The sequence below is a fragment of the Telopea speciosissima genome, chromosome 2 (genome assembly GCF_018873765.1).
Source record: "Telopea speciosissima isolate NSW1024214 ecotype Mountain lineage chromosome 2, Tspe_v1, whole genome shotgun sequence".
NCBI classification, from domain to species: Eukaryota; Viridiplantae; Streptophyta; class Magnoliopsida; order Proteales; family Proteaceae; genus Telopea; species Telopea speciosissima.
The window spans coordinates 56,683,568-56,697,267 of NC_057917.1; the positions used below are offsets into that span (position 1 = coordinate 56,683,568).

General features: G+C 39.9%; 1 protein-coding gene across 2 annotated transcripts in view; it reads left to right on the forward strand.

Annotated features, from left to right (window-relative positions):
• Positions 1–13,700, forward strand: part of LOC122650360 (protein ESMERALDA 1-like) — a 64,508-nt gene that overhangs the window by 41,186 nt on the left and 9,622 nt on the right. For both annotated transcript variants that reach the window (XM_043843770.1, XM_043843771.1), the window contains exons 5-7: positions 7,917–8,114; positions 8,424–8,628; positions 8,929–9,096. In XM_043843770.1, coding sequence (XP_043699705.1) covers positions 7,917–8,114; positions 8,424–8,628; positions 8,929–9,096 — 571 coding nt within the window. The remainder of the gene's footprint in view (positions 1–7,916; positions 8,115–8,423; positions 8,629–8,928; positions 9,097–13,700) is intronic.

Consider the following 13,700-nt stretch of genomic DNA (forward strand, 5'->3'; position numbering starts at 1 on the left):
GCATTGTATTGGGTCTGAACCATCTTATGAAAATTTTGAAAACAGGAGAAGACATCACTTTTGTTATGCATTAAATAAACCCATGTACTCCTAGAATAACAATCAATAAAAGAAACAAACCAACAATGGCCTTTAAGGGAAGGTTTTCGGCTAGGTCCCCAAACATCAATATGAACAAGATTAAAAGTAGAAAAACTTCTCTTATTAGAAATAGAATAGGTGGAACAATGTTGTTTGGCCAAAACACAGGCCTCACAAAAAAAATCGTCCTTATTACACTCTTTAACTAATGCTGGAAATAAAAAAGACTGAGTGCCTAAAGGTGGATGACCTAGTCTTTTATGCCATTGTTGAAGTTTAGAAGAGACTAATGAGCTTTGATGAATAAGAGAAGGAAGTGGTGGTTGTGAAGTAGGACTCCCATTATCAAGCAGATACAATCCACCATGCATCTTACCACATCCAATTGTTGCCCCTGTTGCCAGATCCTGAAAAACACAGTGTGAAGGGAAAAAAGTTACTTTGCAATTTAAATCACGGGTAAGACTACTGATGAATAGAAGATTAGTGGTAAATTTAGGGATATGTAAAACAGATGATAAAGTTAGAGAAGGAGAGCAACTGATAGATCCTTTCCCAGAGACGGAAGAGAGAGAACCATCAACCACTCAGACTTTATTTTTACCAGAAGTAGGAGAATAACGATGAAATAGGCTGGAGGAACCAGTCATATGATCAGTGGCACCGGAGTCTATGATCTAGGGAGAAGAGACTACCGATGCACAATGACAAGCAAAAGAAATACCTGAGTGGGCTAAATTTGAACCTGGAGGGTTGGAAGAACTGGCAGGAGTGATGTAGTAGAAGTAGCGGAAGCCTGTAACATACGACGGAAAGCCTGAAGTTCATCCTTGAATAGTCCAGTGTCAGTAGGAGTAGTAGTAGTGACAGCCTCAGTATGATTAGCTTTGTTTTTCGATTTTTGAGCAGCACGCTTAGCTTCAAAGTCGGCTGGTTTTCCATGTAGCTTCCAACATGTGGCCTTTGTGTGCCACAACTTACCACAATGATCACATTTGACTGCTGCCTTTTCAGACTTAGAATTTCCAGCAATAGGAGGAGTAGAACCAGTCCCTGTGTGTAGAGCTGATCGATCCAGAGGTGTAGTATTAAGCATAGCTGCACGTCGTCGATCTTCAATATGAACCAATGCATAGGATTGTTCCAGTGTAGGGAAGGGATCCTTGCTAAGAATCTGAACCCTAATTGGATCGTATTCAACATTAAGGCCAGCCAAAAAGTCATAAACCCTAATTTTATCGACATGCTTCCTGTACGCAGCAATGTCATTGAATGTAGTAGGCTGATAATCAGAGTAATGATCAAGTTCTTACCAGCACTTGCGAAGTTCAGCATAGTATTGAGGGATAGTCAACTCATTCTGTTTAGTGTCATGAATTTATTTTCTTAACTCATATACCTGAGCGTCATTCCCAACCTGGGAATAGGTATCTTTTGCAGCCTTCCATATCTGGGCAGCAGTGTCAAGGAAAAGATAATCGGGTGCAATGGAAGAATGCATAGAATGTATAAGATATGACATTACCATAGAGTCATTAGATAACCACCGAGTCAGGGCAGGTCCTTCTTCAACAGGTTTGGGAAGGCTGCCTGTAAGGTGTCCTGTGTAGCCACGGCTAGCAATAGTAAGGTAAGTAGACCTTGACCACATCATATAATTAGTCCCATCTAGTTTAGTGGGAGAAGCAAAAGGAAGGTACTCTGGACGAGTAGATCCATCTGAGTCAGCTGAAGTAAGATCAGACATGATGTCGAAAGTGTAGAAGACACGGGTTTTGAAATTCCCACAATTTGAATCATCAGAATAGGCTCAAACATGGATCGAATTCTCTTCAGGTAGTATGTAATAAGTCCTCAAAAAATCAGCAACTTCTGATGAATAAATAAAAAACCCTAGCAGGGCAGATGTCAGAATCGAGTAGAATCCTGGGTTTTGAGATTGCAGAATTTTTAGCCATCAGAATAAGCTGAAACTGAGGTCGAGTTTCCCTCTAGTAGTAGGGAAGAAGTCCTCCAAAAACTAGCTCCTTCTGATGAGCCAATAAAAAGCCCTAAATTTATGAAAATTTAGGAAAAAACCTTGAATGAGAGAAATCGCAGGGTTGAATCTGAATTTATGTTGATTCAAAGCTGCAGTCTTCAATCAGGGAAGGGTGCAGACCAATAATGGCGGGAATCAATCTCCAAAAAAACAGAAATCAAGCTTGAGTTGAAGTAGCAGCTTGATCCCCAAGGTTGGAGGAAACCTGTGGCAGGTTCTGATCACACCAAGGATATTTGATCTCCAATGAGGTGACATTGAGGGCAGCAGCTAAATCTTCATTAGATCACCTTATAGTTGCTGCCCTGAATGAGAGAGAGAGAGACCGAGAGTGGTGGAGAAGAAGAAAACCAGAAACCGAGAAGGGTGGAGAACAGAAAACCTGAGAAAGCTGCTCTTCTAGATCAGAGTTGGCTTTGATACCATGTAAACAGCCTTAGAACTGAATGCTTGAGTGATCAATATGGATCACCAAGCTCCTTTATTTATAATCAAAGAGTTACAATAATCATATTAGAATTAGGAAAGCTACCCTTGCCAATTCATATTAGGAATACCCAAATAAGAATAGGCTAAGGGAGAACAAATATAAAAGAGGACAAAACTACCCCTATCAGGTAGAACTACTTATTCTAACAACCATATATAAAGACTTTGAAATCCCTAAAAAGACCACAATTGAACTCCTATCACTCTCTCACAATGAATTAGAAAAACAAGCTCAAATGTGGAATCTATTCTAACTAACTAGTATCCTAATCTAACTCAAACGCTTATGACTTAGTAAACTAAGACTCTTACTACTACTATTCTCGAATGCAGACTTATACCCACATATTTGGCCTTTCGATTGTTTTCAGTCCATTGACTGCCATCAGTACCTTGTGAGCCTCACAAGCACGTGCCTCAGCCTCCATACGGGATCGTATATATCCAACCGGTCTAATGCACTTGCATCAATTATTTATGACATATATAAAGTTGATAATATAACACATGATTACGAAAATCAACAATACATAGTATTTTCACATGTAGGAAATCAATGAAAACGCAATGCACGGGAAATTATTAGATGTTTGAACTATTTATCCTATTTGCAAGTTCGCTTATAATGGAACTGAAGCTCTGCAAATATGGTAGTTGATGATCCGGCAAAACAAGGGGTTTTGTGGCCTAGATTGTGTTTTAGGGATGCCATTCCATTGTGATCCATCTTTGCTTTTGGGTGCACGGTTTTAAGCCTTAGTAGAATTGAATTTCTGTTTTTTTTTTCCTCTTGTTCATGGTGGTAGTTTTTGTTGCTGTATCGATAGTCTACACTATATTTCTCTATATCAATAAATTGCTACTTATAAAAAAGTGAAAATAATGTTTTCACATAATAATATAAGCAAAAGGTAGTGGAATAAAATCATTGAGATGAAACCAGTAGTATTTAACTCAATGAAGATGCAATAAACAGGCAATTATCAAATGTTTGAGCTAATTTTCTGTAATCTACTTGGATTACAGACCACCAATAGAGCAGGTTGTGACTTGGACTGTGACTGGTGCTGGATCTAAAGAAGTATATATTCTACATCTGTGGTATCCATAGATGTAGCTGTTTCTTTCCCCTAATAGGTCATGGTGGCTCAGTTTTCTAAACAAGCCTTAAACTGAAATCCTAAAGGCTGGAAACTTTTGGAAAAAGATCAGGTTTTATAGAACATTTGGGTCATAAAGAAATGAAAAATATTTCAAGAATGAAACTTGAAATTACTGCATCCCTCCCTTTTTTCTGATCAATTGGGGGTTGAATACTTGTGAGATATTAACTGTGATTAGTTTTGATACTTTTATCTGGATCCTAGCCTTGTACAATGCACACTGTTTGTCAAATGTGTTGCTTACCCCTTCGTAGAGGCTATGAATGTGTCCATGGAGGCTTCGAGGTTGGGGAGAGGAACGAGGAGGGGACCTCAATCTTAGACTTTACGGTAGAATATGATGTATCCATTGTGAACACTTTCTTTGAAAAGAGAGAGGACCACTCAGTTAAATATATTTGTTCCTAACTAAAGGGGTAGACAGGATGTTGTGTAAGGACTGTAAGGTTATTCCTGGGGAGAGTCTAACCACCCAACATAGATTGGTGGTCCTGGATATGTGCCTCAGTGCACAGAAGAGTAGGAGGAAGAAACCTATGTACCCTAAGATAAGGTGGTGGAGATTAAAAGGGGAGTGCATATGCACATTTACTGATAATATGGTCATACAAGGAAAATGGGACTTTGAGGGAGACACCTGATGTGGAACAAGATGATGACTTGTATTAAGAGGGTTGCCAAATAAGTTCTGGGGTAAGCGAAGGGTAGTCGTCATCCCCCTAGGGAGACTTGGTAGTGGAATGATGAGGTCCAAACAGCTATCAAGACCAAGAAAGAGTATTTTAAGACATGGCAACAGACTAAAGAAACAGAAGATAAAAGCAGGTATAGCGAGGCCAGAAGCGAAACTTAAGAAGATTGTGGGGATGGCTAGGGTGAAGAAATATGAAGACCTCTATGTTAATCTAAACACAAAGGAAATGGGAAAAGCTACCTATAATATAGTTAAAATGAGAGAGAGGAAGAATAGAGATTTTGACCATGTGAGATGTATTAAAGGTGAGGATGGAAGAGTGTTGGTAAGGGATGAGGACATTTGAGGAGATGGGATGAGTATATTTTTGAACTACTAAGTGGAGATAGTTCGAATCAAAATGACTCTGATGATTGTATTATTCATTAAGACACCACACGTCATAGATATGTACGAAAGATTGGTGTGGCGGAAGTTAAAGAGACCTTAAGAAAGATGAAAGTAGGCAGCACACCAGGCCCAGATTAGATTCCAATAGAAGTGTGGAAGGACCTAGTAGTATATGGGGTTTATTGGTTAACCGAGCTGTTTAACAAGATTATGAACACAAGGAAAATGCCAGATGAATGGAGGAGAAGCATTGTAGTTCCGATCTACAAAAATAAAGGCGATATTCACAGCTGCAATAGCTATAGAAGTATAAAACTAACAAGTCATACTATGAAACTTTTGGAAAAGGTTATTGAAGCTTGTCGGAGAAGAGAGACTCATATCTCAAAGAATCAATTTGGTTTTATGTCAGGTAGATCCACGACAGAAGCTATTTACCTATTGAGGAGGCTCATGGAAAGATGTAAAGCTAGCAAGAAGGATCTCCATGTGATCTTTATTGACTTGGAAAAAACCTATGACAAAGTCCGTAGAGACTTAATCCGGCATGTTCTTGTAAAGAGAGGGATGTCGATTTGAATATTTGATATATAGATGTTATTAAATATATGTATGAGAGCGTGGTGATTAGTGTGAGATCTATGGGAGGCTAGGGCAAGGAATTCCCTGTCGTGGATCTACCTGACATAAAACCAAATTAATTCTTTAAGATATGAGTCTCTCTTCTCAGACGAGCTTCAATAACCTTCTCCAAAAGTTTTATAGTATGACTCGTTAGTTTTATGCTTCTATAGTTATTGTAGCTGTGAATATCGCCTTTATTTTTGTAGATCGGAACTACAATGCTTCTCCTCCATTCATCTGGCATTTTCCTTGTGTTCATAATCTTGTTAAACAGCTGGGTTAACCAATAAACCCCACATACTACTACGGCCTTCCACACTTCTATTGGAATCTAATCTGGGCCTGGTGTGCTTCCTACTTTCATCTTTGCCTTGACTGATAGGATGGATTCGGAAGTGGAGAGGAAAAGTCTTGAAGCCAACCCACATTATGGACATTTACAACAAGTTGACGAGGTCGAAGTTAAAGAGGCCATACGAAAGATGAAGGTAGGTAAAACTCTGGGACTGGATGAGATTCCAATTAAGGTGTGGAAGAGCTTAGGAGTACGGGGGGTATCTTGGCTAACTAAGCTGTTTAACAAGATTTTGAGTACAAAGAAAATGCCAGATGATTGGAGGAGAAGCACTTTAGTTCCGATTTATAAGAATAAAGGTAATATCTAGAACTACAAATAACTATAGAGGCATAAAACTAATGAGTCATACCATGAAGCTATGGGAAAAAATCATTGAAGCACACATAAGAAGAGAAACTGATATATCGGAGAACCAATTTGGTTTTATGCCAGGGAGATCCACGACAAAAGCTATTTATCTTCTTAAGAGACTTATGGATATTTTTAGAGCTCACAAAAGGAACCTCCATATGATCTTTATCGACCTAGAAAAGGCCTATGACAGAGTCCCTAGAGAGCTCATTTGGCATGTCCTAAGCAAGAGAAGGAGCTCAAGTAATTATGTGGATATAATTAAGGACATGTATGAGGGCGTGGTGACGAATGTCCGAACCGCAGAGGGCCAAAGCAGTGAGTTCCCAGTTACAATTGAGTTACACCAAAGATCAGCTCTATGCTCTTATTTGTTTGCATTCATCATGGATAATTTAACCAGACACATCCAAGATGAGGTTCCTTGGTGTATGCTCTTCGTTGATGATATTGTTTTGATCGATGAGACACTGAAAGGGATTAATGCGAAACTGGAGGTTTGGAGATCAAGAGGTTTTAAGTTAAGCAGAACAAAGACAGAATATATGATGTGTAACTTTAGTCAAAACAGGAGCGGTGATGAAGTGGTGAAACTTGAAGAGCAAGAGTTACCACAAAGTAAATGCTTTCAATACCTGGGGTCAATCATTAACAAAGAGGGGGATATAGAGGATGATGTGTCCCACAGAATTAAAGTTGGGTGGATGAAGTGGAGAGGTGCATCGGGAGTGTTATGTGACAAGCGCATGCCCGTTAAGCTTAAGGGGAAATTCTACAAGACAGTAATAAGACCAGCTATGACTTATGGGGCGGAATGTTGGGCAGTAAAGAAGAGTAATATAGACAAGATGAGTGTAGAGGAGATGAGGATGTTGAGGTGGATGTGCGGCAAAACTAGGAGAGATAGAGTAAGGAATGATTGTATTAGAACCGATTTGGGAGTTGCACCAATCCAGGACAAGCTCCGTGAGAGCCGGTTGCGGTGGTATGGGCATGTCCAACGGAGACCCATGGATGCACCAGTAAGGAAGAATGACCAAATTCAGCTTGACGGAGCTAAAAGAGGTAGGGGCAGACCTAAAATGACTATTGGAGAAGTGGTAAGAAAGGATATGCATGTGGTAGGGCTCGATCCTAATATGACCATAGATAGAGTTGTTTGGAGGACAAAGACCCGTGCAGCCGACCCCTTGTAGGGGATTGTTCCCAGGATGCTGCTTTGACTACTGCTTCGACTTATACCTTTACTTATTTTCTTCTAACTCCCTTTTACTCCTTTTATTTCTCTTACTTCCATTACTGTCATAGCATCTATCGAATCCATGTGGCCGACCCCATTTAGTTGGGATAAGGTTATGGTTGTTGTTGTTGATTGAGTTACATTAGGGATCCTTGTACTGTTCACTCATCACTTTTGAGAATATTGGTCACTGCATATGATCCTAAAGTAATGTGTTATCCCATCTTTTGATTCTACTAGTTTGAGTTAAATTAGTAAATTTGTTTTCAGTCTGCTTCTGACCTGGTGCATAAGCGCTAAAAGTAGTGCCTACATACATACTCATTGAAATTTATTGTTTCATTAGCAGTTATATTATTTGATGACATTGGTATTTCATATTCTGAGCATTCGCATCAATTAATAAGTGTTTGTTTGGTTAATAATTAGTGAACAAGATCAGTCTGTGCTTTGTGGGTGAACACTTTGATACTGCTCTTTTGCAGCAAATTCAATGACATCTATGATGAGGATCACTTCATTAGTACCTTGAAAAATGTTGTACGGGTGGTTGATAAGATACCAGAATACCTAATGGAACGATTTGACCACAACCTGACAAATGTTTATAACTTCAAAGTGAAGGCTTGGTCACCCATTCGATACTATAGGGATGCAGTTCTTCCAAAGCTACTTGAAGAACAGTGAGTTACGATATTCTTTGTTACTTGTTTCCTTTCACCTGCTTATCGCACAGATGCATGGAATGGTAAAGCTGAATTTAGTTTCTTTTACAAGACTTGTATGTGAAATATTGTGTTTTATGGTGTTTCTCATTCTAGGTGATCCTACAGTAGATGTACTTATGTTCTAAAAGTTATATTCACTGATTAGATGTAGGATAATAATACATGAGGCTTGTTTTTATAGCTAATTATGTATATTTACTTCGATTCTTCATTTTTCATTTTAATGAATAATTTTAAACAAATTTTTCTGCATATATAATGCAGGGTCATCAGGATTTCTCCTTTTGCAAATCGATTGTCCTTTGATGCTCCTCCAGCAGTACAACGTTTTAGATGCTTGGCAAATTATGAAGCCTTACAGTTTTCTAATCCTATAGCAACTTTGGCAAACAGTTTGGTTGAAAAAATGAAAGAACGCAGTGCAACCAATAATGGAAAATATGTTGCTGTTCATCTACGATTTGAGGAGGTCAGGTTTGAGCTTGATAGAAGTTTTGTAACCATTCTGTTCATAGCATTCATAGGGCGTGAAAATTTTCTGTTTGCTTTATAGGGAAACTCCTTTTGAAAGAATTTCAAGGAAGTTCTTGCTCTTATTTTTCTACAGTCAGATTGGGAATCCATAATATCTTGATTTTCTGAAGTCCATGTTATGGTTGCTCCCACTTACAGGCTTAAAGCTATCTTTAGTTAGCTATGGCTATTATTTTTCTTTTTCCTACAAACTAAATTGTGGTAGTAAGTTGTGGTTGTACCTTTTCATGTACAGGATATGGTTGCCTTCTCTTGCTGTGTATTTGATGGTGGACAAGAAGAGAAAAATGACATGAATTCCGCTAGAGAAAGAGGTTGGAGGGGAAAGTTTACTAAACCTGGTCGTGTAATAAGGCCTGGAGCAATCAGGATCAGTGGGAAATGTCCCCTTACTCCCTTGGAGGTATTACTACTTTCATAGTTTCATATCTATTCAGCCCTTTTGTTCCCTCTGGAGCTGTTTGAAGTTTATTGTGCATAGTTTTGCCTTGTATTCACATTTTCAGTTTTCCTGTCTGCATGTTTCTTTTATTTTATGGAGTTTCTACTTTGTACTGGTCTATCAGCATAAATGTTGAGATGGGGTAGTAGTTCTTTTTATTGTTGGATGGTCATTAAACTACAGTGTGCATAGTTATTACGGTGACTAAGCGACCCAAGGCATTGGAGAGGGCATGGACGCAAGGTGACACCAACAAGGCAACCAAGGCATCCACCTAATAGACTGAGCAACGACCTTGACAACTAAGACAATGTAAACAGTCAACACATAGATGCATGTATGAGTAGAACAGACCAGTGCTCTGCACCTGGTATCTGATAACTATGGTATGTTCTATGCACAACAGGAGGGCTGCCCCCTTTATGGAAACTGAAAAGGAAACATCCACATGATTCAAGTGGCTGGACTACACATTCATTCATTTATCGAAAAACAAAAGAGTTGTGCTAGCCATATTGTCACAGACCTACTCAATTGGGTGTCCTTGCGGCAATTGCTAGCACACGGTGGCTATGATTAAGCCTAAACAAGCCACTAAAAGGAAAGAAGGGAAGCAAAGCAAAGACACATAGATGGAAGGAACTCAAAGCACTTTCATTAACTGAAGCACAGCATTACCACCCAGCTCTCTAACAAGGTTCAAGAATTCGGTTTCGGTACAGGTTTCGCCCAGTCAAAAAACTGAGTTGGGCCGAGATCTCAGCGAGTTGGTGTAATTTTTTTTTTAAACTCGAAGGCTGGTTTCAGTGGGTTTTAGGACTAATTTGGGCCTGAAACTTGGTGCTCAGCCTATTTTAGGCCATTTAAACATAATGACACTATCAGATCTTACAAAAATAAAGTCCAAATAGGAGTTTCACTTCGGACCCTAGCCGCTAGGTTGGGAGGCGATAACGTACTAATAGTGTCATACCCTGGCCCGGTTAATAAGGGCCAAGTGTGGCGGGATGTCTCTGACATCCAACTAATCCCCAAGGATCACAAGTGCAGTACCCTATTTACAATCATTGCTCACAAATACAGTAATCAAAGGCAGCGGAAACAATTAAATAATGAAGGTAACATCAGTAGTAAGAGAAGTCTATGTGATATTTCATTTATATAAAGGATAAAGCTTGTGATACTACTATACAATTCTCAATGGTACTACAGGGTAAAACTATACAAGAACTATATTATATTAGTACAGAAATATTTATAGGCATAAAAGACTGGGGAGATAGCCTGGACTGTCAGGCCAAGATCAGAAGAATGCGCAATCATCACATGCGCACGAAGTATCGTGCACTTCAAACTCTAGCGCCACAAATCCATCATTAAAAGTAATTAAATCACCTGAAAAATAAGGATATCCACAGGGGTGAGCTCTTAATTGAGCCCAGTAAGGAAATGCATCCAAAACACAACACAATAATTCATGATGAATGTGCTAATCTAGTATGCTCCTAACATGAATACTAAGTCTCATGTGGTATAAGTACTACTGTGGTAGATGCTAACCTCGAAGAGAACCCGCCAGGAAAGCATGACACAAGGCAGCTAACCCAACAGACCCCCAATGACCAACCGGAAAGCATGACACCAGGTAGCTCCAGACGTCGGTCACCCGAGCGAAACCATTCTACCACGGTGAGGACCCGCCAGGAAAGCATATCACCAGGCAGCTAACTCAACAAACCCTCAATGAACAACCCTACTGTTTATTCCCACAGCGGAGTACACACGCTAACATGGGACAGTGAATGGTACCCCGGCATACCCTTCGGCTGTACCACGGGTTGTCCAACACCTTACCCCCTGTTGGTAAGGGCATAGTTCGAGAACTCGTTTCGTTTCGGTATTTCGAGCTGACCGAAATATCCGAAATATTCGAAATTTCGGATATTTCAGTTGAAATATTGTATTTTTTCTGGTATGTTTTGATAGGTCATTTCGGCGGGTTTTAGGCCAAGTTAAGGCCTGAAACTTCATGGAAACCCTATTTTAGGCTATATAAACACATTTAAATGTTCAAATTACAAAAATAGTCACCAAAAATGGTGTTTTGGATGTGCACCATTGATTGGCAACGTACGGTCGAACCCTAATGTATAACTTAGTTAATTTCACATTTACACATACACATTGTACATTAAACAAGTAAATTGACTTGGAACTAAGTTGGAAACATAATGACTCATAAGTTAAGTCATAAATCATAATATTAAGTACAGAAGACATCAAGTCAATAACAAGTTAACAAATAACAACTTAAGAGTTAAGATTTAAGAAGATGATATCAAACATTCCAAATCACAATATGTCAATATCCCCAATTGTCCCCTACAAGGCTACAAGTCAAGTAGTCAACTAGTCATCATTCATCTCAAATGTTTACAAATTTGCTAATAATAACTACTCTGCCGTCCAGGATCAACCCCACTCATGGTCCGCTGGAGCCGACGTGTATTGCTCTCCGACTGTAGGACAAATGCATGCCATGTCATAGTCTGGGAGAAGAAGCGAGTATAGTCATCCACAGTGGCCATGTAAACTGCATCATCAACATGCTGAAGGTAACCTATCCTAGGATATAGGTCACCAAACTGTGAAGAAGTACTACCCACTGATCCACTATGATATGAGTCATATGACGGCTCTGGGAGCATGTACGGGTTGTACGGCTGCGGCTGGTGGGTTGGGTAGCCAGTGTAGGAAAAGAAGTCATCCACAAAAGACGATCCACTATATCCTTGTGAGTGGGAGTCATACTCAAAATTGGGAATGGATGGAGAAGATATAGGCTGCTGCCCCCAAGGGTACTGCCCAGAATGCCCTTCGCCACATGGATGTGAATGAGATGAACCATGCTTTGATTGTGCTGGAGATGGACTGCTGTCTACATGAAAAGATGGGGCACGGAAATGCCCACTCGATATACTGTCTCTATCGCCAATACTCAGTCCACCAATAGAGCCAGATAGGGCATCAATGTCCATAAGCTCAGCCTGCCTACTAGTACCACTACCACGACCACCAAGACGGGACTGGCCATGCTGCTTTCTCGAGTAGGTTGAGATGGACGATGTGGGTCGTGTGGCTGGTGTGGGGCCGGTGGGGGCACGGATTGCCTCTTGCTGCTCTTGTACCACAAACGGGACTCGAGTTCCCTCATATACTTGACCACCATCACCATCATCATCACGTCCATCATTACCAGGACCACCACCACCATCTCCACCACCACCATGTCCACCAGATGACATAGACCAATCTTCATCCTCCTCATCAACACCACCAGTAGATTGGAACGGTATGGGTGACGTGTCCTGTGCATGTACCTCACCCTCTGCAGCCATGAAGTCATCCACATCAGCTTCTATGTGTTTAGCTATCATGGGGTTAGGTCTACCTCCAGGTTGATCTAACACTGGCTCACCTCTATCCCTCACCCAATCAACAATAGGATCTTCATCATCTAACTCCACCTGGAAAATGTCGGCGAGATCGATATTTTCCCTGATACCCTCTTGTCCCATGCGTTTGTGTTGCATCTTCAACCTCAAATTATAATGCACATACACTAAGTCAGAGAGACGTTCAGAACCCAATCTATTTCTCCTCTTGGAGTGGATGAGAGAAAATGTACTCCAATTCCGTTCACAGCCAGATGTTGAACATGTCTAGGAGAGAACCTTGATTGCTATTTTTCTTAAATTGTTTGCCGAACCCCCATACAACACCCACCATTCAGCTGCATTACAACAAAAGAAACATGTCACCTTTATTTCAAAAGAATAAGATATTGAATTGAGTAATGACTAATGAGTAATGACTAATGAGTACCGGCATCACCGCGTGTCCGGCCTTCTTGTGCGACTTCGGTTCCAAAACTTCCCAATGCATCCCTAAAAGTCTTCAACTATAATCATTTGGAAAATATTTAAAATTAGTAATGACTCGTTACTATTTAGTATTGAATTGAGTAATTCCAAATGAATTATAACTTATAAGACTCACCTCATTGTTGCATACCGCCTGTAATTTACTATTCGGCTCCAACTTGGCAACTACTTCTTTGACTTCGTCAATAAGACTATTATTCAACCCAAGCCTATGACTGTATTGGTACTTGGGGTTCAAATAATATGCTGAAATTGACATTACATATTGACTAGTTAGTAATATATCCTTCAAATTAACTTTAAAAGATGTAATTGCATAAAAAACAAAGAGTGTACACTCACAAGCCTTATGCAGTGGCTACATAAGTTGATTTTCCCAGCGCTCCTTGATAATTTTGAGAAAGTGTTTGCTACCTCGTGGATTTGCATTGTAAACACCTTCATTCATCAAGTCTATGGCAGCATATAGATGTGGCATGGTTGGTCCCTTGATAGCAGAATCAACTATATGCAAAACCTTGACTACTGGGTCCAAAAGTTGTACTACTTTATGCAACTTAGACCAAAAGTCATCTGATGAAATTGTAGCTTGTGCTTCCCTACCACCATGGGTATTGGACC